Below are 24,749 nucleotides of genomic sequence, written 5' to 3'. Positions count from 1 at the left end.
GCAAAGTAAAACAAAAGAAAATTGAAAGACTTTCCTTTTCTGATCAATTCAGTGACCAATGGTAACTTCCAAAGATTTGAATGTCAAATATTTCTCCCTGCTTTGGTAAAGAGATGATGGACAACAGGTGTGAAATAAGACATCCATTTTCAACATGATTAATATGTTAGTTTGACTGTATTCATTTGTCAAAAGAGAGAGTTCTGCTGGGGAAGGAGGAGGTCATTGGAAAGTGACAGTGATGTTAAAAAATGAAAAGTACAAAAGTAAAACATTAAAAAAAACTTAAAAGATGTTCAGTTCCCTACTTCTCTCCAATTTAACATGCTACTCACCTTCATGGCCCCATGAGCCAACAAGGAGGATCCATGTCAATGCCAGCTTCCAGCTCATAATTCAGATTAAAGCAGGGCTGAGGTCCTGGAAGACCCCACGTTGGGTCACCTTTGAATGACAAGGGAACAGAGAAGATGGGAGGACAGAGGCAATTCTAGGACTTTCCAAACATAAGTAACTCCAAAGAAGCTTGGAATAGAGTTACCACAGCCAGCATGAAACAAGTAACAAAAGGTATCTCATTTTCAGTTACAAATCCTACATCAGACTAGGTCTGTTCCCTTCAAAGTATGGTCTGAGGGAGTTAGTCAGTCGGTCGATAAGCTTTTATTAAGTGTACTGTTCTAATGCTGAGGATATAAAGATAGGTAAAAGATAATCTGTGTATTTGGAGAGCTCACAATCTAATGGGAGTGACAGTATGAAGAGAACTATATAAAAATAAACTATATATAGGATAAATGGAAAATAACAGAGGAAAGTCACTAATATTGATAGAAAGCAGGACTGTAAATCAAGAAATTTGAGTTCTAATCCTAGATTTTGCCATTAATTAGATTTTTTTAAAATAAAGATACTTTTCTATCTGTCTCAGTATAATCATCTATCAAATGCAGATACTAATAATGCCTACCCTATCAGTTTCACAAGGGTGCTGTGAGGATCAACTTATAATGAGTGTGAAATCATTTTGAAAACTTAATAAAAATGAAGGAATGAGTTCCATAATAATAATAAAAAATAGAATTTCCATATGGAGGTCTCCTAGACAATTAGAACTCAATTTATCCAAAGCAAAGACTCATTATATTTACTCCTGTAAACCAATCTCTTCTCTAAGCTTCCTTATTTCTATCAAAGACAATTCCATCTGCTCAGCCACTGAGGGTTAACAGATTCAGTCACCTTTCCCACGTCCCTCCCCTTCATCTTCCAAATTTAATAAATTGAATATCAATCTATAGATATCCATAATTAATCAATTGCCAAGTCTCATCTATTTTACCTCTACAGAGAACATTCTTCATAACAATACTCTTCTCTCTATTCATAATGGCTCTATCCTATTTCAGTTCTTCATCACCTTTCCCTAGACTATTGTAATAATTGCCTTATTGGTCTTCTCCTTGCCAGTTTCTCTGCTGTCCAAGCCACCTTCCATAGAGTTGGCAAATCAATAGTACAAAGACACAGGACTATCGTATAACCTTCCATACATCCCATTATTAATAATTAATAACCCCAATATTATGAGTTCATTTTTATTATCCCAATTGTTTCTAGAATAATCCTCAGTCTGGCATTAATCCTCCAAAATCTGTTCTCAGGAAAACCGTGGCCCTTGAAGAATTATCTGTTGAACAATGGATGAGGGCATGCTGACTTCCCAAGATATTGTTTCTTCCAAACCCTGACCCCTATACAAAATAGAGCCCTTCCCATCTGCTCAGTCAAGCTGCGTAGTTCCTCAAGATGCTATGATGGGCGGGATCTTCAATAAGGTTGAGATAGGAGATATTCACCTGCCCTAGAGTTTCTACAGGTTCATAGAACAAAGTTTGGAATTTGTCTAAGACAGCCAGGCAAAGTCTAGGGATCTCAAAGGAAGGGTAATACTCTCTGATTGACCTCAGGATGTTCTGATAGAAGTGATCTGGGTTTAAGGAAACCCTAACTAAGCCTCAGGGACCCTCTTGGGGCCCAGAAGGACTATCCCTACCAAGGACAAAGCTACCAAAGTCCAAGCTCAACATTTTCAATCCCTCAAAATCATTAGGGGTGAAAAGAAGAAAGAATCTCAACGAAGGGATCTTATGTGATGTGGGGAAAGGGACTGTAGAATCGAAGGTGAAGGGCGACCTAGGAAGAGATCAACATTCTTAAGCTTAGAAGAAAGGCGCTTCTGAGTCTGAAGTTGGAAGCCTCCCATTTCCCTCCAGAAACGTAGCTGAACCGGTGTAACTTAATCGATAGCCAGTCTCTCGTAGCTCCCTCCTCGAAGTCAATTGCTGTTCATTGTAACACAGCACCCCGAGAAAGATCCCTCCCCTCATCTGACCTGCGAGCCACTCTCTTCCCCTGCCTCCGGAACGCAGCGTGGCTCCGGTCGCTGACAGGTTCCAGCCTCCGTCAGGTTCCAGCCTCGACTCCTGGCTCGGGTTTGGAACCGGGGTGGGGCGAAGTTGGGGGGAATATGAGTAGAAGGCGCGGCCCCGATAGGGCGCGGAGTGGGGCGGGTACTAGATGAACCCCACTGGGAGGAGCAGAGCGGACTGGAGAACAGCCGAGGGGCGCCTAGAGGAGGAGGTGAGACGGCTCTGGGTCCGGGGGATCGCTGAGGGAGAGCTGGGGCTGAGGCCACATCAGGTTTGGGGTGAAGGAATGAAGGAGGGAGGGATTCACTCTGTGGAAGCTTCTCTGAGGGAAGAGAGTAGGAGGGTCTGGGGGCAAGGGGATTTGAGTGGAAAGGGATTCTCCTTTCAAATAACTTCTAGACTCTCTCTAGATCATCTTTGTTCTATTAACTCATCCGTAAGGAAATAAGGGGACCCTTTTCTTTTCCCTGCACTGAGCAGAACAGAGGCCAAAGTAAGACCTAAAACGGGAAAGAAATTTGTGCGGTTCTTCCTGCGTTATCAGTGCTCCCCACGCTCCACACTGAGATTCTGTATGATCTCTCCAGGAGGTTCCTATGAGATCTTGGAAGACCAACACTCATCCGGCCCCCCTCACTCCCTGAACCACTGTGACTGGAGTGGACTGAACCTAAGGTTTGAAAGAAATGGGAGAAATGTGCTGAGAGGTGGTGGTTGGAAAGAGATGATCACTGAAAAAGGGGCATTGGGCTTAAGAACACCAAATGGGACCAAAGTTGGAGTTTGGAGTCACCTGGAGAGGAGTGAAGGTTAAGGTCTGCTCTTTCCATGTGGGCTGCCAGTTTCTATCTTTGCATCCTCCATCCTATTCCACCCCCACTGAAACCCGTCTTTTGGGTGATGGAAAGCCCCGGATTGGGACCAGGGCAAAGCCACAGACTTTTTAAATCCATCTCTAGTCTTGGTCAGTCTGGGAAATGAGAGAGGGGGAAGTCCCGGGGTCTTTCATCTAAGTCTGAGTGGAGAGAGGAGGGAGAGTATGAGACAGAAATTGAGAACCATATAGGACTAGTGTGGTTGGGGAAGTCTAGATGGAAGTGTCCGGGGTGTCTGGTACAACTACTTATGCAGAATTTAGCATTAATGGGGAAAAATCATAAAGTTAGGGAATACACAATTGTAAGTAACTGGAAAAGACTTTAAGTAGGTGCAGAGAAAAACTTCAAAAAGGGAACAATAACCTTCAAATGACCACATGTGGGCTCTAGTCTAATAGTCAATCTCACTATGATGTTTTAGAAAGTGTTCAGAGCAATGTATTCTGCTCTGCAGAAGTTTAAATCATTAATTTACTTAAAAGAAATTGGTGCTAACTGATGAAAACTGTTGTCTCAGTTGGAAGAGAATTTTTGTGAGGGAACTGACTTGCCAGTCTGGTTTAGAAATAGGTGGAGTTCAAGCTACCTGGAAAAGGAAGGGAAGGGGGGGAAGGGAGGGGGAAGGGAGAATGCATTCAAAAGACCCAGGCTGGAAGAAGCTCCTGCATCCTTAGCTATCTTTGGTTCTATTCCTTCTGGTTGCCCACTGACTTTTCTAGTTCTGTGACTCTTCCAGGGTTCTTTGGGTAATAAGGTGAATGTCACTTGCCCAGTAGTGTCCTCCCTGATACTGATTTAATTACACAAATATTTATTAAACATATACTATGTGCAAGGCACTTTGCAATCTTCTAGGCATCTAGATCAATAATGTCTAAGCTTTTCTTTTTATTATTCCACACTCCTATCAGTTTAATTTTTTTTAAAGTTGGGCACATCATCCTAAAATACAGTGTTCAAAAGGTCTTACTGAAGTTTTACACTCCTAAAATTTCAAATTTCACTGACTTTATTTATGTACATATATACATGCAGTATTGTATGACCTATACAATTGCAACTCAAAACGAAAGGGGGGGTGTCCTCTTACTCTCAGGATACCACTTCAGAGAATAGAGCTCATCTCTTAGTGACCTGACCTCCAAAATAAGATGATGTAGGAGGCACAAGATGAGTAGGTTGTAAGGTGGAGAGAGGAATTTTCCTAATGGCCCATGCAGCTCCTGGTATAGGTGCCTGAGTAATTGTTAGAGTATAACTGCCCTAAGGGGCAGTAGAAGAGAGGTGGGGAGCTTGTACAACAGGACCGAGGGAAAGGGGGAAAAGGAGGGAAGGGAGAGAATATTGAAGAATCATGTGTAAAGGATAATGTGGTTGGGATGGAGACAAGCCCCCAAATGGGGTATGACAGGAAGGTTGGGATTCAGGCCAACTTCCCACTGTTTAGTTGGTTAATCACACATTCTTTAGATCTTGCTAAGCTTCTCCCTTTGGAGACTTCTGCTCTATGTTGCATATTGGATATTGATTCCAGTTCCTAGGAAGCATCTTGGTTAGCAGAAATCATTGGTCTTAGAATCACAATATGTAGTTTGAATCCCATCCCCCCAATTTACTACTTGTGTAATCTTGGACAATTGTGTCACTTCAGTTCTCTGGACCTCCCTTTTCCCATCTGTAAAATGAGGAGTTGATCTCTGCAGGTTTTCCTAGATCCAGCATAGGGTCTAGGCCAGTTATTTAATTTATAGGGAACTTCCAGGTGAGCAGATTTCCCCTACAGAGAACAGCATCTTCTTTGCAATTTGCAGTCTTAAACTTGCTTAGAGCACTAAGGTTAAATAATTTGGTCAGTGTCATACAACCACTATATAAGCATTGTTCTCAAACCCTGATCTTCCTAGTTTATGAGGCCAGCTCTCTAACCACTACACCATGTTTCCCTTCAAGCCTTTGTGTGTGTGTGTGTGATTATTTGTATTTTGGTGTGGAGGAGGAACAATAAAATAATTTCATATGATTTGAGTTTTTTCAGAAATAGCTCTTTTTAGTAAGGAAAAAAAAAACAAGAGTATTCAGTCCAATTCAATGAATGATCAATGAATGGGCACTATGGAATCAAAGATGAGTTACATTCCTTATCCCCCAGGTTAAGTGGTTTGTTATTTCCTTCCCCAACTCATTTTATAGATGGGAAAACTGAGGGAAAGAGGGTCAAGTGACAAGGATCAGACAGCTAGTAAGGCTAGATTTGAACTCAGGAAGATAAATCTCTCTCTGGTTCAAGCTCAGTGCTCTGTCCACTGTGCCACCTAACTTGTGTTCTTTTTAAGATTAATCTTATATAATATTTATGGCAGTGGTGGCAAAAATTCAAAATTGAGAGGATGCCCATGAATTGGGGAAAGGCCAAACCAATTGTGGTGTAATGGAATATGATTGTGCTATAAAAATGATGAGCCATAGATTTCAGAAAAACCTGGAAAGACTTTCATGAACTGATGCTTAGTGAAATGAATAGAACAACGAAAACATTGTACACAGTAACAGCAACAGTATGCAATGATCATCTTTGATAGACTTAGCTCTTCTCAGCAATACAATGACTGAAGACAATTCCAAAAGATTCATGACAGAATGTTATCCATATCCAGAGAAAGAACTATGGAGTCTGAATGTAGATCAAAGCAAACTATTTTCACTTTTTAAAAATTTGGTTTTTGTTTTTCTTTCTTGTGATTTTTCCCTTTTGTTCTGATCCTTCTTTCAAACATGACTAACGTGAAAATATGTTTAACATGATTGTACATGTATAGTCTATATTGGATTACTTCATGTCTTGGGGAGGCAGGATAAAAGGAGAGAGGGAGAAAAATTTTAAACTGAAATTCTTACAAAAATGAATGTCGAAAACTATCTTTAAATATAATTAGGGAAAAATAAAATACTATTTAGTGCAAAAAAGGGGGCCAAATGACCATCCTTTTTATTAATAATGTGCTAGTGTAATTAATAAATTATTAATTACCACAAAAACTTAAAAGCCACATAATAAATTCTTGAAAAAAGCTTAATCCTATTTTAAGATTACTATCCTGAATCACATTAAGTACTCACACTTGAAATGGTATGATATTCTCTGAACCATAACTATCGCCTTTACATGAACCATTCCCCTCTGTAATAGCAGTAGGAAATACTAATTTACATTTAATTGACTGTGTGTGCTGAGTTCCTGAGTTGGGAGAAGATTCCCAGGCACTTCTGCATCTATTTGTGTAGTAAAAGCTTAGTATTTAGAGAAAAGAGAGTCCCTCTGGTGGACTTCTAGTTAGTGACAACACAAAGGAGAACAGACAAATTCCAAGAGGGAGTGGCAATTCCAAATTGATTTGGTTAGCTCTCTAATTTGTCTCTGCTTTGCCACAGCTTCTTGTCACTCAGTTTCTGTATCTGTCCATATTTGTGTGATCTCTAGTTGTGACTTTGTTTATCTGTTTTTCTCTGTTCTTTGTATAAATGATTATCTATTTAAGGTTTGGCATCCTTCTCTCTATTAACATTTGGGATTTTTAAAAAGTCATTTTCTTTTTTTCAACTAACAAGAATTTATTTTCTCTTCTTCCCACCAACTCTTTCCCAAAGAAAAGGAAAGAAAAACCCTTGCAGCAAATATGCATAGATAAGCAAACCAAATTTCCACATTAACCCTGTCCAAAACAGTATGCCTCATCTTTTTTTTTTTTTTTAATCTTGAATCTATCACTTGTCTATCAGGAGGTGGATGTTACAGATGTTCATCAATCCTTTGCAATCAGGGTTGACCATTACATTTATTAGAGATCTGAAGTCTTTTGAATGCCTGAAATTTTTTTTTTTATGTGTGCCTGCATCAGTCTGTATCTCTATCTATGTCTTTGAGGATGTGTTTGTGTATTTTTCCTAATCCTTGCAATAAATCTAGAGAGAGGATTGACAAATTAAGCATAGATTGGCGTAGCTGGGGTCAAGAGAGAACACTCACCCTTTTTCTCTGATGCTAGAAAGGAAAGCCAAGAGTGAGCAGAAAGAAGAGAAACATCTAAAAAAGATGAATAAGATCCACCTTGAGAGAAAAAGCTGATAGCTTGAATGCAGATTGAAACATGCCATTTTCCACGTTTTTGTGTGTGTATTTTTTCCCTCTGTTCTTTGTCTTCTTTCACAACATGACTAATATGGTAATATGTTTTTACATGATTGAACATGTATAACCTTTATCAAATTATTTACTGTCTCAGGAAGGGGGAAAGTAAGAAATGGAGGAAGAAAATTTAGAATTTAAAATTTTTAAAAAATGAATGTTAAGAGGAGCAATTAGGTGATATGATGAATAGAACACTGGCTGTGGAGTCAGGAGGTCCTGAGTTCAAATGTGATTTCAAATGTGACAGTTAATATCTGTGTGAATCTGGACAAGTCACTTACCTCTGATTACCTCCAAAAATGTTTAAATTGTCTTTACATGTAATTGGGGAGAAATAAAAATATTGTTAAGAAAATAAATCAGGATATAATAGCAATGATAATTTTTTTAAAAAGATAAATAAAAATAAAAGAGGAAGTCAGTGGAGAAAGGAGAAGGAAAGATATTGGGCACATGGGGAAATTGGGAACAAGGTAGGAGAATCAGTTTAGAGATGAAAGGAATGTTAGCACTGAGTTGGATCTCATTTTGAAGATAAGGGAACTGAGGGCCAAAGGAAATTATTTGCCAAAGGTCATCCATCTAGTTAGATGAAGTCAGGACTAGTATTCAGATCTCCTGATGTCCAGTTCAATTACATTTTCCAAGATGAAGGAAGAAAGAATGATGGATTTGGAATCAAATAGCTCTGCCACTTACAACCTGTATAACCTTCAATTAGTTATTTAACTTCTCCTGGCCTCAGTTTCCCTCTTTTGCATAATAAGGGAATTGTACTATATTGGATGACCTCTAAGGTCCCAGCTAGTGCTGTTTGTGATCTATGACAAGATATATCATATACAATAGACATCTATTCATCTCCATGTATTCAGCAGTAGAAACACAAAATAGAACAAAAAATAATTGTCTCTGCCCCTATGAAAGATTTGGACAAATGTACAAGGAAATTGAAGGAGGAAAGAGTACTAACAGTGAGGGAGACCAGGAAAGACTGACAGGAAGGAGCTTAAAACATAGAACTGAATAAGTTCTAGGTATAGGGGACAGCCTGCACAAAGACATAGAAAGAAATGGAATAACGAGTTTGAGAAACATCTAATTGCCCAGTTTGACTGAAGAGTAGGGTGTGTGTAGGGGAATAGTATAAAAAAAGGTTGGGAAGACAAGAGGGAATTAGATGGAGAGGCTTTAAATGATACAAGTTTTAATTTTATCCTATAGGCAGTAGGGATTAGAATGAGTAGTCAGCCACTTGGAAACATGGTCAGTCTTGTGCCTTAAGGAGAGTATTTTGGCAGCATGAAAGTTATATTGGAAAGGGAAAATATTGGAATCACAGGATATCATTAAGAAGTTGTTACAGTAATCCAGGTGAAGAGTGATAACCTGAACTCAGGTGATGACTGAGTAGAAGAGAATTGGAAAGACTTAGCAAATGATTGATTAAAAGTAGGTTATTGTTGTTGCTGTGGTAGTGGTGATATTGTGTCCAACTCTTTGTGATTCCATTTGTGGTTTTCTTGGCAAAGATACTCGACTGGTTTGCCATATCCTTCTCCAGCTCATTTTACAGACAGGGAAGCTGACACAAACAAGACTAAGTGACTTGCCTAGTCTAATAAGTGTCTAAGGTTGGATTTGAACCCAGACAACTCTTTCTGAGTCTAGGCCTGTACTCTGTTCATTTCATCACTTAACTGTCCCAAAATAGGAGGTATCCATATTCCCATATTTCATCCTGAATGTTACTCACAATAGGACACTGTATTGCACAATTAAAATAGAATGCCTTCAAGAGATGAGACTATTAAATAGAAATGAATATGACTGATCAAATCTCAAATTCATTCACAACTCTGAAATTATAAGCTTTAGGTTAATTCCAGTTTCATTTATGCCTGGGAGATATAGAACTAGCTATCTTTGGAATGGTGGTAGAAGAGAGCAAAGATAAAATTTCAGGAAGAACAAAGTCCAGAAATGATAATGGAAGAGGAAAGCCAGTTACCATTATTTTGGGGGCAAGACAGAAGGAAAATGGAGTCCTGTGCACCAAATACCAGGTGAGATATTCATCTCATCAGAGTGGTCACACAGAATGATTCCAGACCTGGCTGCCAAACAGGAACATCTATATGTGAGTGATGTGGAGAGCATAACCTTGTCTGTGATTTCAGTACCTCAGGGGAATTCATGACAATAGATTAGTCCTAGAGTTACTACATAGAGAGATTAGGGACTTTAGCTAGGGATATACAACCAGGAAGGTGAGATGGGAGAGAGGACTATATTGAGAGTCAAGAAGATTTGAATTTAAATAAGACACTTGATAGTTTTATGACCCAAATTATTTAGCCTCCCTTGGCCTCAGTTTCCTGCCTCATAGGATTCTGTGAAGATCAAATGAGATAACATCTATAAAATGCCTAGCAAATCTTAGCATGCTATAAGAATGTTAGATATTGGTCTAGCTATTTTTAAGAACCTGCAGTTTGTATCCCATCTCATTTACTCATAAGCTATCTGATCCCTAGAAAGAAATTTAACCTCTGTGAATCCCAGTGTCCTCATCTGTAGAATGGTAACATTAATGTGGCATTCCTCATGGGACTTCTCTGAGAATCAATTTAGATAATGTATATAAAGCACTTTGGAATTCTTAAACTGTTATATAAATGTCCACTACTAGGAAGAGGAGGAGGAGGAAGAAAAGGAGGAAGAAGAGGAGTGGTAGTAGTAGTGGAAGTGGCAGTATAATAGTAGAGTTGGTAATAAGAATAGTAGTGGTAGTGGTAGCTGTAGCAGTAATACTTGCAGTGGTGAGTAATGGTGATAGTAGTAGTGGTGATAGCAGTAACAGTAGTATAGTAATGTAATAGTAGTAGTGTAGTAATGGTGGTAGTGGTAATCATGATAGTAGCAGTAGTAGTGATGCTAGTAGTAGTAATAGTGGTGGAAGTAGTAGTAATAGTAGTAGTAGTTGTAGAAGTAATGGTAGTCATAGTCATAGTCATAGTAGTAGTAGAAGTAATAGTAGTAGAAGTAGTAGTAGTAGTAAGAGCAGGATATTACTCCCAGCCTTTTTTACTTTAAACTCAGCATACTCTCTAATACACTGTGTTGCTTCTGAAGACTACATTTTTTTTCTTTTCTGTGAGTTTTTTCCACCTTTTTATATAAATGTTGTTCTTTTTATTAATCAAGGCAGGAAGAATATAAAAGGGTCTTGAAACCACAGCCTGAAAATCCATAGATGATAACACACAAAGTGTCAGTGCAATAGCACTGATATGGGGAATCTGAAGGTTATCTGATAGATAATAAGGAGCTATTGAAAGTTTTATAACCTACATCTTCCTAATCTATTGAGGGTTATGAAGAAATACACTAAATGATGCTGAAGAAACCAATGACCCATTAGATGCTGATTCTATCACTGAGAGAAGGAGGACTAACTAATGCTAGAGGGATGGAAATGAGAAATAAAAGCAATGATTGGGGCACTAATCTATGATTTTATACTATTATAGCAGCCTGCCTCCTGACCCAGCATCAAGATGTCTGCCTTTGGACACACATTTCCCTTCTATGCTGGCCCCAAACCTATCTTCCCCATGGACACCACCTCAGCTGTCATTATTATAGTCTTCTTAACTTTATTGGTCACTTTCATGGCTATCCTGCCCGGTATCCGAGGCAAGACGGTAAGAGAGATGCTTCAGCCCTGCCATACCCCTGTCCCAATAAAACTCCAGTCCTCAGTTCCAAATCTAATCCCAACCTTAGAAGAATTCCAGGCTAATTTAGATGACTAAAGCCCTAGGAGATCCCAGCCCCAAATGAGCCCAATACTAGAGATACCCAGTCCAGGGGGATATCTTGAATATTGTTCTTAAGAGTGGGATGGAGAAGGAGGAAGAGATCTGATCACTGAATTCAACTCATAATTCAGAGGCTGTTTTGGCTGCTTCGGGTGGTAACCAGCCTATTCATTGGAGCTGCCACTTTGGGTGAGTATGTATGGAGAGAAATCAAATGTTCATCCCTCAAAATATGACTCTCCATTCCCCCTATCTTCTTCCTCTTACTGAAACATCAGCTCTCACTGTTGTGAGAAGTGTCTAGGGAGCCAGGTGTGCTGGTCCTGTTACCAAGGAGGCTAGGATTGAAGAATCATTTGAGTTTGGGAAATTCTAAGTTCCAAAGGGCAAAAGCTGATTCAGTATCCCAGCTAAGTCTGGCACCACAATGGTGACTTCCAGGGAGCAGCAGGTCACTCAGCAACCTTAAGGGGAGCAAACCAACCATGTGGGAAACAGAGCAGGTCAAAGCCTCCTTGCCTAATAGTAGTTGGGGTGGATTTGTAAGAGGCTATTAAATGATTACCCTTGGCAAGATGGGGGGAATAATCTAAAATACAGATGCGTGCACAGGTGTGTGTGTGTGTGTGTGTGTGTGTGTGTGTGTGTGTGTGTGTGTGTGTGTGTGTGTGTGTGTAAAGAACAAGGATAAAGAGTGAAAATAACACTAAACTGGAAATCCAGAAATTTGCTATCTACTTTCTGGTTTCAGGCCTGCCACTAACCAGCTGCATGACATTGGACAAGTCACTGATTTCTCCCCTCTGGGTCTTGATTTCACATTTACAAAATGATAGGATTGTAATAGATATTTCCTAGGTCCTTTGTAGAAACAAATCCCATAAGACCAACGAGCCTATGATCTCCTTTCCCTGTGTTTTCTTTGTTAGCCTCATTATCATGTCTATTAAGTCAGTCAATGTGTATTTATTAAGCACTTACTATGTGCCAGACATTGTGCTAAGGCATTTTTAAAATAATAAATATTATTTCACCCTTATAACAACCCTGGGAAGTTGTAATTACCCCCATTTTAAGTCGAAGAAATTGAGGCAAATGGAGGTGTTTAAACTAATTTAAACTAGTAGGTATTGTAGGTTGGATTTGAATTCACATTTGCTTGATTCTATCCATTATATCACCAGCTGCCTGTTGTTGTGCTAAGTAAGATGCTAAGTACTGGGGTTTTGTATTTATTGAGTTTCCAACTCCCTAAACTCCATTTAGGGTTTTCTTGGCAAAAATACTGGAGTGATTTGCCATTTCCTTGTCTAGCTCATTTTATAGATGAGGAAACTGAGGCAAACAGGGTTAACTGACTTGCCCAGAGTCACACAACTAGTAAGTGCCTAAGGTTGTATTTGAATTCTTGAAGATAGGTCTTCTTGATTCCAAGCCCAGAGCGCTATACAGTGTGCCACCTAGTGCCTAGCACTGGGATTACAAAGGAGCAAAATTTACTGAGCATTTTCGCTTAACATTCTTTTGTACTGGAAATCAAATTAATCTAGAAGTCCCTGGAAGACAATGTCAATAAAACTGAGAAGCAGCTGATCGAATTGTCTTGGTGACAATGGAAGGAAGAGGAATTTCCATGCTGAGGCTATTTATTAATTGGGACAGCTAGCTGTTGAGGTGGTAGAGTGTAAGACTTGGAGTCTGCAAAATCTGAGTTCAAATGTAAGCCCAAAGTCTCTTTACCTCTGTCTGCCTTAGTTTCCTCATCTGTAAAATGAGAATGATAATAGCACCTACTTCCCAAGGATATTGTGAAATTCAAATGAGGAAACATGTAAAATGCTTTGCAAATCTAAAAACACTATATAAATGCTAGTTATTATTAGTAACAATAATCATATTCTTGCTGATCCATTTTTCCCTTCTCATATTGCTCTGGGCAGTATCTCTCAAGTGAGTAGTTGGAGATCCAGAAAAAGGAAAAAATAGTGATAATATCTATCCCATATGCTCCCATGATGCCCTTACTATCTCCTCATCCTTTCTCTCTTCTCCTCCCCTCTCCTCTCTAGCAGTGAACTTCAGTGGGGAGTGGTCTGTGGGCTGGATCAACACCAATACTACCTATAAGGCCTTCAGCCCTGAAAGGATCAATGCAGAGGTAGGGTTGCAAATTGGTCTTCGAGGGATCAATATCACTCTTACAGGTAAAAGGACATAATTAAATGAGTTCTGGTGGGACTGTATCTTTGGAAACTATGTACCTTGGGGGTCAGGAAAGCTTAAGGGATTTTGGTCCTGAGTAAAAGAAATTAGAAAAGCAGAATGGGTACAGTGAGAAAAGCACTGGCTCTGGGATCAGAGGACATGAGCAGATTTCTGCCTTTGATGTTTACTATGTGATCCAAAGAAAATCACTTAATATCCTCATCTAAAATGAAGAAGTCAGGGGCAGCTAGATGGCACAGTGGATAGCGCACTGGCTCAGAAGTCAGGAGGACCTGAGTTCAATTCTGCCTCAGATACTTAAAGCTTATTAATTATATGACTCTGAGTCAATTAACCCCAATTGCAAAAGAGGGAAAGGAAGAGGGAGGGGGAAGAAGAAAAAAAGATACAGAAGAAGAAAGAAAAGAAAAAGAAACTTGTAAAATGAAGAGTCAGACTAGAGGACCCTTGAGATCTCTTGCTTTTCTTAATGGAGAATCTTTTGATCCCAGAGACATGCTTTTTCTCTGTAGCCAAAGAACTCACACACACACACAGCCCTCTTAGTCCTAGTCCCCCTCAATCCCCCTTGGTCTTTCTTCCCCTGTTTCATTTCCCCAGGGATACCAGTACAGCAGCTGAATGAGACCATTGACTACAATGAGCAGTTCACATGGTACTTTGGACAGAATTATGCTAAGGAATATATAGAAGCCCTAGAGAAAGGAGTGCCTGACCCAGTGCTCTACCTGGCAGAGAAATTTGCTCCAAACAGTCCCTGTGGTCTGCACCGTCAATACCGCCTGGCTGGACACTATGCTTCTGCCATACTCTGGTAAGGATAGAGGGCTGGGAAGGGAGGCAAGATGACCTGTCGTTCAGACAATACTCTTTTGCTATCCTGGAAACACTGGTATAAGGGGGCTGGCATCCTAGGCACAAAGGCCAAATGGTATATAGCCCAAAGGTACTTAGAGATAAATCACTCAGACTTCTTCAGAATCCTATGAGTATTGAGTTCCTTTCTTTCACTTGATTTCTGCCTTACCAGGGTAGCATTCCTCTGCTGGCTGTTATCAAATGTGCTGTTCTCCATGCCTGCATTAATTTATGGTGGATACATGCTCCTGGCCTCAGGAGTGTTCCTCATCCTTTCACTAATCTTCTTCTCCACGGCCATCACACTGACCCCAAAGTGCCCATTCCACCTGGGCTCTGTCTCCCTGAACACTCAATATGGACTTGCCTCCTGGATCACACTGGCTACTGGTGAGTACCCTCCTGGAGGAATTGTAGGAAGAGGGCTCAGAGAGGCAAAGGGAGGAATGGGTGGCCTTTCCCAATGAAAAGGGGACTCCTGTTAAAGAGGTTTCCTTTCTTCAGCACATCAAAGAACTAGACCCTCAGACTAGTTGCTACAGGTTTTCTTTTTACCTCTGGTATGATTACCCGTGGATTCTTGGAAAGGATCAACAGAATGTCATTTTGTATAGTTATGACTGTACTGTGAAGATGTCTCCCACATAAACACAGGTAACACATTAGATAAAGTTCTAAATTTGGGTTTGTAAAACCTGAATTCAGATCCTGCCCCAGTCATTTACTAGCCATGACATGAAGATTTGGACATCATTGAAACAATTGAATAATAATAAAAAGAACTTGGACAAGTTTCTTAACCTCTTTCTTTCCTCATCTGTAAAATGGGAGGAATAATATTACCTATTTCTTCTGTTTCCTTTTAAGGATCAAATGATATAACGTATATAAAGTACTATGTACATCTTTACTTGTAATATAAATGTTATTAAATTCTTATTATCCCTTTATACTCTCTTTGCCCCAATCCCTCTTTTATGTCCCCCTTCTTACATTCCTTCCCTCATCCCTTAATAATTCAATAAGTATCTATTTATAACAATAATTGACATTTTACATAATTATTAATTATAATACAGCATATAAAATATATAATAAATGATATTAACATTATATGTATATATAATTATATGTGTTAATAATGATATGATTAATGTTTTTATAATTATTTATAATTTACTGTGTTCCACACACTATTGTAAATGTTTGTCCTCCCTTAAATGGGGGTGAAAGAACATACACACATGTACAGTGAGTGTCTTGAGTAGATACAAAGTAGTTTGGGAAAGAAAAACTATTTCTCCTGTAGGAGGCAGCGTAAGAGCTACTCTTTGTAGCTGTTCTTTGAGAAGAGAGGAGAGATTATTCCAAACATAGTATCTTAGATATAGAGCTAAAAGGGACCTCTGAGACCATTTAACTTAATCTTCTCATATCACAGATAATAAAACTAAAATCAGAGAGGTAGGATTTGAATCTAGCTCCACCAGAAGCAGGAGATGGAATGTAATGTTCAGGAAATGGCAAGTAAGATAGAACCCACCTTTCTAGAATTCTCACTGACTACTTTTCTTCACTCACTCTAAGGAAGAAATATTTATAATGGTTCTGAAAAATTAGACTATAATCAACATGTAAAGGAATGCCAAGTAGAAGAATCTGCTTTTTTTTTTTTTTTTTTTTTTTTTTCCCTGGAGGCATTAGAGACTCCTGGAGCTTCTTGTGTAGGAGAATGACATAATCAAACCTGAAATTTAGAAACATCAATTTGGTATGTATGTGGAAGACAGATGAGAAAAGAAACAGTAGCGTCAAGGAGACTATTAGGTAGGACTTGGAGAAATAATGAACTGTTTGGGACCTAAGACCAGGTTGAGTTTGAGATGCTTATAGGTCATTCAGGTGGAAATATCTAGCAAGTAGCTGGCAAATCAGGACTAGAGCTCAGAATATAGAGAACTGGATAAATTGAAGGTCAATCTGTATACAGGTGATAATTGACCCCATGAGACTTTCTAGGATCACTCAGAGAATATATATCCAGAAAGAGAAGGGAGCCCAAGAGTACTTGGGGTATACTTGTGAAAAGGGTGTGAGATATGAATGTTATCCCAGTGTATACTACCCTTCCCCTTATTTTTTGTGTTATGGCATTTTTTTCTTCTCCTTCCTCAGTCCCACCTTAAGATAAATTGTTACTGTTCCCCTCCCTATGCCTTCCTTCCATATTGAGCGCTCTCCATGGTGCTTATCTCTCCTCCCCATTCCCCATTCCCTACATAACTATCTCAGATTTCTTTGTCAACTCTCTTCTCCTCCTCAGGGCTGCTCTGTATTGTGCTGGGCCTAACTGTGATGGTAATGCACAGGATACAACCAGACAGGCTGAAGATTTTCTTCAACCAAAATGGGATGGAGAAAACTAAAAAGATGGCAGGTCCAGAGGAAGGGGGACTCCTGAGTCCACGATACAGGACTATTGTAGAGAGCCCCCAGGACCAAGATATAACTCTATCAGAGTCTCCTACTGATGAGTCCCCTGTGGAGAAGCCTATCAGACCTCTAGAGGAGCTTCAGAGAGAGCCAGAGAGTTCCTTATAATATCCCATCTTCTATATACCTCTGGATATCCCATCTCCTAAGGGTTTCCAGTTAGCGTATACTTTTGACCTCCTAAATTGCTATCATTTAAGGCATCCTTTCTAGTTCCAAATCTCATTCCAACTCAATAAAATCATTATTACCATCCCAAGTTTATGGTGGATATCTTCCCAGAAAGACTGCATGGTATGAAAGAAAGAACACTGGACATGGGTCCAGAAGACCTGTGTTCATCTTTAAGATGGGGGAGGAAGAGAATGGATTGTAACCTGCAGATCCTTGAATATATGACAACCAAATAATGGCATCTTGGTCTTTACCTCTGACAAAATATAAAGGGGGTGGGAGGAGGTGTTTAGGAATTTTTTTTAATGTTAAAAAGAAGTCCTATGATCCTCATACTTTAAAAGATTGGAAACTATTGGACGAGGTAAGCTACATGAAGATTCTTTCCAATGGTCTACATTTGCTGTTGGAGTCTGAGCAATGATTTTGGGAGACAACAGATGGGAGTAGAAGCTAAGGATCTGCAGAACAATTAAGTCACTTCATTTCCCTCTACCTCAGTTTCTTCATATGTGAAATGTAGTGAAATAGGGTATGCATTAGACGCTTTCCCAGATTCCTTCAACTCTATCCTCTGATCCCTTTTACTTGATACCAGATCAAAGATGGAGGCAATTCAAGTCCTCATTACAAATTTGTCAGCCTGTTTTTTGGGTGGTTTTTTTTTTTCAGTTAATGTTGGAATCTAGCTCCAGTGAATACCCAAGAGTGTGAATGAATATCTGAAACCAAGTGGAATATATGCGTTTCAATCTCCGTTTATTAATCTGAGTGCCAGGGTTTACATATCTTTTAGGCTAGTGCTACAATATTACTAGCTACCTTCAGGTGACATCATATGTCTTCCAGGGTTAATACACAATCCAAACTTTGACATTTCAGTATCCACCTTAACTATCAATACTAAGTACTTATCAACACAGAATTGTAAATAGCATAATTGTGCTGCTCATCAATACCAACAGAATAGTTGTGATGTTTGTGATCGATACCAAAGTATTTGTGAAATAGAGTACTAAATAGAAATTATCATACTAATGTATACATCTCAAGTATGTCTTTAAATACTTTTAAGGGGTAAATAGTACAGCTAAAATGCCATGTTCCTGTCGCATGCATTTTCCATCAAGATTATCCTAAATTTATCTAGTATGTCTTTATAATTCATTGTTAGAGAGATGGTCAGCCAATAGTTTGAATCCCTCACCCTAACAGAGATCAAGTCTCAAGTAATACCTGGACCAGATTCTTGCTGTTCATGGACTAATTCAATACTGGCTCTCTACAATTTAGTTTGTTTTATAACTTCCTTTTCACTTTGAAGATACCAGGACTTCATTTTAATTTGTTCTCCTATGACTCAATGTGTTGGAGGGAAGTTACACAGCCTAATTTGTCTGGCTATTCTTTACCAAGTGAAACATTTTCACTAGGAATACACTATAATCTCATCACCTCCTATTTCCCTATTTATGCCATCTTTCTTCTATTTATTCCCTACTTCCATCATCCCAGACATTTGAAAACCAGCAAGGCTTTAGTGCAAAGAATAATGAACTTAGAGACAGGAGACCAGCAATCAAAAGGTTGGCTCCAAAACTCAGTAACTATATTGTCAATTGACATAATCCCAAAGAAACTGGGTGAGGAGTTAGACTGCCAACAAATGCGGAAACTTCTCTGCTCTCCACCCTCCAATTCAGGAACTAAGTCGATGTAGAGTGAAGGAGACTCATGACTGGGACTTCCAAAGAAACCTAGAAGACTCAACTTGTGCTGTTTCATTGGCAGTCCATTGAGTTGTATTTGTTAGAGAATGGGAAGTAGATCTCTTGGAATAGAGATAAATGATTCTCTGCTAGTTTCACCTCTACTGCAAGGTAGAAGGCAGCTGTAGGAATGCAGAAGAGTCCCAGGATGGGAAGAGGAAGTCACTGAGGATTAACCCATAAGGCACGAAGTGTCCAGATCTAAGCCGGCGTCTTTTACGCATGGGATATTGGAATGGTTCACTGTCCTAGCCAGTCTGTTCCTCGCTCCGCTCTTCGTGTCCCCACTGGGGGGCAGCACGAACATCACAGAAGCCCTCCGGGGCAGTACTGCTGCAATGCAGACCACTGAACTGCCCGGCCCTGACTTTGGGCTGAGCAAATTTGGAGTCCGGGATCGCCGAGAGGCTGGAATGGTTCAGAAAAAAAAAGTTGCGTACAAGTTTCCCTTCGTGAAGTCAGAGGACACGGCCGAACTCTCCAGTATAGGGATCAAAGGGATGGAGGATTCTAAATGATAAAGGAACGTTGTTCTCCCAGAAACCACCCAGGCCACGGAAATCAGTAGAAAGTGTTTTGTTTGGTTGGTTTTTTTAAATAAAAAAAAGTCTTTATTTACAGTCGCCGCCTAACATCCCCTGCTCAAAGAGGGGAGTCAGCTGCGATCCCCACTCGCTCTCTCCGACCCGCAGAGAATGGAGGGGTGAAGTCCATGTTGCCGCTTCCATCCCAGATGGCTCCCGAGTGCCCTCCCTATTTGAGAACAAAAGTCTGGGGAGTGAAGGCCCCCTACGAGAGGACAGCAAGTTGTATGTCTGGGGTCGCCGGTTTGCATTTCTGGGGCAGGTGAAGCGGATTGCTGTAGATCTGGGGCATCAGGTTCCTAGTTTCTACGACGTGGCCATCACTCAGGTCCAGAAAAGTGCGCAGGGCGCTGGGATGTGTGTAGTGGAGACACACCACCATCCCTCCTAGGAGCAGGCATAAGAAACCTGCAACAGGTTAAGGGAAGAATCTTGGCTTAACCCTAGGACCTCAGGCTGCACCTGACCTGACCTTTTTTGTTTTAAACTTTTATTTTCAATTAAGAACTATGTATTTTATATCTCCTCACCTCCCTCTCCCCCATCAAAAAACCAAACCAAAACAAACCTTTGCCACAAATAAGAACAGTCAAGCAAAACAATTTTCCTGCACTGATTATATTCAGCGTTATTCCTGAGCGCCCCCTCTCCCTTTCACTTCTGTCATCTATCTCTCCAACCCCCCAATCTTGGTATTATTCTCAGAAGTCCATTTGTCTGTCCCCAGTCTTATTGAATTCCCCTGACTTGGACCTTTCTCTCACCTGTGGCCAACGTGGTCCAGAAGGCAGCCCCATAGTGGGTGGTGAGGACCTCTGAGCCTAAGCGGATCGGGCACAGGGGCACACTGGAGATGGAAGCGAAGGAGAAGATCGCAAAGAACACAAAGGCTCCGGTGAGCAGCAGCGAGAGCCCTCCGTAAAGTGGAGCGGGCATAGACAGTAACGCGTTGGAAAGCAGCCAGAAACAAAATGCCACCCTGAAGAAGAATGGGGGAGGGGAGAAAAAGGGTGAGAGCAGCCCGGAAGTGGAGAGCACTCATTTGGAAATGGGGTGGGGCGGAGGGGAGGGATAGAGAAAACCCCGGGGCTTCCCTGCGTGTTCCAGTGGATAGGCAGCTGGTCTTAGAGCCCGGAAAATCTGGGTTCAAGATTACTTTTTTTTTTTTTTTTTTTTTTTTTATGCCAACGGAGTTACTTGACTTGCCCGGGGTAACACAGCTAGTAAATGTCATCGCATTTGAACTCAGGCCCTCTAGATTCCTGGAGCTGGTGCTTTTGTCATCTAGCTGCCCCAACTTCAATCACTTTTTAAGATCGCTTTCAGCTGGAAACCTCTCCTAAATAGCTTTCTTACTGGATGTTGGGGGAGTAGCCATCCTGCCGCCATCTGTCGGAAGGAATTCCTGGATCCCCTAGACAGACCCTTTCCTCGGGGCCTCCCGCTGTCAGCCCGGAATCCTATTTATAGACTAGACTGACGCGTGCTCTGGTAATTCTTACGCTAAAAGAGAAGGCGTGGCTCCAACTGGTGCTGAGACAGAGAGTCTCTTTGGGGAGGCCCCCAGGATATGGATAGATGGCATAATTTCCAAGTTTAGGTGAGGACTACAGCCACCGCAAAAAAGTAGAAGCAATCAGCTAGGACCTGCAGACCCTGGGAGGTGACAGGAGTTCCCGGCTTTCATGATTGGGTTCCCCGGGCTGCAGAGCTGGTCAAGCCGGTTGAGCCTGGTGTGAGACCCCACCTCCTCGCAATGGATTCCTCCAGGTCCACTCTTACACTCACCAGAGTGTAGCTGAAGCGTAGTGTCCAGCCAGCCGGTACTGTTGGTACAAGCCACAGGGGCTAACAGGGGTGAATTTCTCCGCTAGGTAGAGCACTGGATTCGGTAGCCCCTTCTGCAGCGCCTCCTCATACTCTTCGGTGTACTTGTCTCCAAAACTCCAGCTGAACTTCTCGTTATAGTCGATAATCTCGTTCAACTGGTACATAGGAGTCCCTGGAAGAAGGGGCATAGGTGGAATCGGCAAGGGTCTGGCTAAGTCTGTCTCTGTGCCTAATCTGGGGGCTCTACGCTGTGTGCAATGGGAGCAGTTTCGGAGTACGTCCAAATGGGGCAGGGGAACAGACGCAGAAGGGGAGAGATGAGAGGCTCGGCCCGTGCAGGGAAAGAGGGAAACTTTTGAGGGATCCTAGTTCTGTAGTCCTCATTTGCCAGAATGCCCCAGACGTAGCTATAATATCTATCAACATTATCTTCACACTGCTCTCAACTCTCCACGCCAGGATATATGTTAGAATAAGACAGTTTCACCTCTAGAAGGTAGAAGGATTGGATAGAAACACCCTCTCCTTTAGTCTTCTCACCTGTGAGCGTGATGTTGACTCCTCCTAATCCAACCTGCAGCCCGATATCAGCACTGACTTGGGCAGAGGTGAAAGCTTTGTAGGAAGTGTTGGCTTTTACTTGGCCCACGTACCATTCCCCGCTGAAGTTCACCGCTGAGAGGAAACAAGATAGATTTTTTTTTTTTTTTTTTTTTTTTTTTTTTTTGCCATAAGAAGGATGTGGTGATTTTAGGGAGGAGTACTACAGGAAGGGAACATGGGAAGCATGAAGTATAACACCATGGGGTCATGGGGCATAGCTTTAGGGGAGCCAAATGGGAAAGAAAAGGGGACTCACCCATTAATCTGGGAGAGACTAGAAATGAACAAAAGGCACTCAGAGGGGTAGTATAGTGGGCAGTGTCTACCAACAAGCTAGTTCTCCAGCTCCCCTAGCTTCTCAATGCTTTTTTAGGCTGCCATCTCCCTATCCCTAGGAGACAGTCACTCACCTACAATCTCTGCTCCAATGAACAAACTGAGGAGGATTCTAACACACCAGAACCAGCGCTGTAAGAACAGAAGGATCAGTAATGATGAGAAATGATTTTTCAGTCCTCCAACTCCTAAGAGTCTCCTTGGGTCCATTATTTGCTGATTCTCAGTCAACAGGGCCTAACCAGTTCCTTAATAAACCTCTTTTCCTTCCCCACACCATTTGGAACTAAACTCCAAAACTATTGGAGATTGACCAGAGAAATCTTGTCCTTTCCTTCCTTAACTTTGGTGCCCCCGTCAGAGGCAGAATGTTAAGTTGCACCTGCTAGGCGCCTGACTCAATAAGGCATTTCTCAGGTCATACTTTTCTCATACTCCTCATACCTCACCTCTTGAGTCACAGTTGAATGAACTTCTCTCCTACACTATCCATCTCTTTACATTCCCCATTCCAATCCACAGTCTGGCCCTCCTGGCTCTGCCCCTCACTCTTCTGACCACTGGTCCATGGAATGATTCCTGGAGTAATGTTAGAGAAGGATGGACCTGCCCAGGGAGAGGAAGGCTCAAAGATTCAGTTCCCAAGAACAGTGAGTTGTAGAGACTTATCCAATAATATTGACCTCCTTGCTGTTCTTCACACATATCATTTCAATTCTAGCATTTTCACTGATTGTGAAATTCCAGTCATTCCTCCATAACAGGAATACTCTCCCTTCTCACCTCCACCTCTTGGCTTCCTAAGCTTTCTGTAGCTCTTAGCTAAAATCCAACTTTCTACGTGGAGCCTTTCCCAATCTTTTTAGTCTTAGGCACTTCTGTCTAAGATTATCTTCATTTTTTCCTAAATATAGTTTGTTTGTACATAGCTGTATGCATATAAATTCCTGGAGAACTACCTTTCTTTGTATCCCCATCACTTAGCACAGGTTCTGACATATAGTGGATACTTAACAAATGCTTATTAACTGACAACTATACAATGAATTCTCCCAGGAATCCATACAGAATGAGTATAAATGAGCTTGCTTCAGCACATTTTTTTTTGAAAGACAAATATATAATTTAAATTCTGTGGGATTGTAGGAAAGAAAGATAATTCTCACAATACCAAGTCTGATAGTTGAATCTATCATAACAGCACACACGTCACAAGAGTACATTAAACTAGATGGACATAACCTTCATATGAGCATCCAGAAATGCTAACAAAAGAAACTGTCCAATACACACAGTTTTGTGTATTAATCTTGAGGAACTTCAGCTCTCTTGAATTTAGTGCTCCACAAATATCATCCAGAGAAGAGTAGATTAAGGATGGTGAACCAGAGAGCAAAAGGATTTAAACATTGGAAGGGGAAGAGGATAGAGAAATTATATAATAATTCATAATTTAGAGGTTAATAGTGTGAGCATTCTAATCCCTAGTAGTTGCAGTGGCAAAGAGCATTCTAGTTCTGGAATTGCTAAACTATGAGTGACTCCCAGCCGAAAACTTAGGCTTCAATGTTTGGAGAAGAATATGCCCCTTGATTCAGACCCAACCATCTCAGGCATTCTTGTCTGCTCTGTGTTTTGTTTTCCATGAGTGATAGTCATCACTCCTTCCAACCCCTATACCAGAAAAAGTCAAGCTTCATTAGTTCCCACTATGACTGGAGACTCCAAAGTCATTTAAGAGCTGAAGGAAGAGGTGATGGAGATGGATCACCATTCTCTTGCAGCTCTCACATTCAATTCTGAAACTTCCCCCTTCCTTTACTGTATTGACCCTAATCCGGTGTTAGACTCCAGCCTCACCGAATGACCGCGAATTCCGGGTAGAATGAGGAGGAAACTGACTGCTAAAGCCAGGAATACCACGATGACCACCAACAAGGGGACGTTTATGCCAGCGGCATAACGGGGTCTGGGGTAGAAAGGCAGTTCGCCGTTGAACAACGTCATGTTGACTGTCACCGGAGAAGAGTAAGATCAAGGGGTCCGAGTGGTAGAAATCCACCTGTCCTGCAGCTAGCAACCTGAGATCAGGAGAGAAGAAGATTTTAATATCTGCAGTCCTCCTCATCTCCCTTCCTACATTTTCTCCCCCAGAATATTCTCACCGCACCCTACCCTCTAACCACACACGAGGAAGCCCAAACACAGCAAGCCGCTCAATCAGACACAGGACAGAGCCCCAGGGGCCACCTATCTCAGAGAGATGGATGAGCGCAGCCCCCACTGGCATGCGCCCCCGTGCTCTCCAGTTCCGTGCCCCACACCGAGTTCCTTCAAGTGCTTTCTGTGCTGGGGCATATGAGGCAAGAGAGTCTGGGTCTCTTTCTCACCTTGCTGTCCAGCGCTCTACTCTCTATCTTGATCTTGTCAGCTCCGTCTAGCTTTGTTATAACTCCGTTCCGGGCATCTAACCCTTTTATAGCAGGGAGGATCAAGTGAGTCTCTATTTTTCCCCCTGGGGTCCGGGACTGGAGGTGGGGAAAGGGGGTTATGCAA

At 41.2% G+C, this 24,749-nt stretch overlaps 3 protein-coding genes across 5 annotated transcripts in view; 1 reads left to right on the top strand and 2 right to left on the bottom strand.

The window, feature by feature from the left end:
• Positions 1–2,482, bottom strand: part of DUOX1 (dual oxidase 1) — a 61,700-nt gene extending 59,218 nt beyond the window's left edge. The window contains exons 1-2 of the mRNA XM_074289515.1: positions 2,396–2,482; positions 336–444 (exon numbers count right to left, since the gene is read on the bottom strand). Of these exons, the coding sequence (XP_074145616.1) occupies positions 336–393 (58 nt within the window). The 5' untranslated portion in view covers positions 394–444; positions 2,396–2,482. The remainder of the gene's footprint in view (positions 1–335; positions 445–2,395) is intronic.
• Positions 2,483–2,560: 78 nt separating this feature from the next.
• On the top strand, positions 2,561–17,156 carry DUOXA1 (dual oxidase maturation factor 1). 3 transcript variants are annotated; one of them, XM_074289519.1, is made up of 8 exons: positions 2,561–2,643; positions 2,913–3,107; positions 11,030–11,203; positions 11,452–11,509; positions 13,390–13,524; positions 14,147–14,360; positions 14,577–14,794; positions 16,728–17,156. In XM_074289519.1, exons 3-8 carry the CDS (start codon positions 11,057–11,059, stop codon positions 17,003–17,005), a joined length of 1,050 nt encoding a protein of 349 aa, XP_074145620.1. In that variant the 5' UTR covers positions 2,561–2,643; positions 2,913–3,107; positions 11,030–11,056; the 3' UTR covers positions 17,006–17,156. The 3 variants fall into 3 exon arrangements, with proteins under 3 accessions (XP_074145620.1, XP_074145621.1, XP_074145619.1); XM_074289520.1 differs by having other exon boundaries at positions 2,564–2,643; positions 3,020–3,107; XM_074289518.1 differs by having other exon boundaries at positions 2,625–2,703; positions 3,020–3,107.
• A 1,956-nt stretch (positions 17,157–19,112) lies between these two features.
• DUOXA2 (dual oxidase maturation factor 2) lies at positions 19,113–24,656 on the bottom strand. The gene is made up of 7 exons (XM_074289514.1): positions 24,584–24,656; positions 24,054–24,274; positions 22,268–22,325; positions 21,795–21,929; positions 21,213–21,426; positions 20,189–20,403; positions 19,113–19,832 (listed from the first exon to the last, which is right to left on the bottom strand). The coding sequence occupies exons 2-7, from the start codon at positions 24,198–24,200 to the stop codon at positions 19,630–19,632; spliced, it is 972 nt and encodes a 323-aa protein (XP_074145615.1). The 5' UTR covers positions 24,201–24,274; positions 24,584–24,656; the 3' UTR covers positions 19,113–19,629.
• Positions 24,657–24,749: the final 93 nt, after the last annotated feature.

The sequence above is a fragment of the Sminthopsis crassicaudata genome, chromosome 2 (genome assembly GCF_048593235.1).
Source record: "Sminthopsis crassicaudata isolate SCR6 chromosome 2, ASM4859323v1, whole genome shotgun sequence".
Classification (NCBI taxonomy): Eukaryota; Metazoa; Chordata; class Mammalia; order Dasyuromorphia; family Dasyuridae; genus Sminthopsis; species Sminthopsis crassicaudata.
Note: the sequence above shows the minus strand (reverse complement) of the source record. Positions and strands in the feature narration are given on the sequence as shown.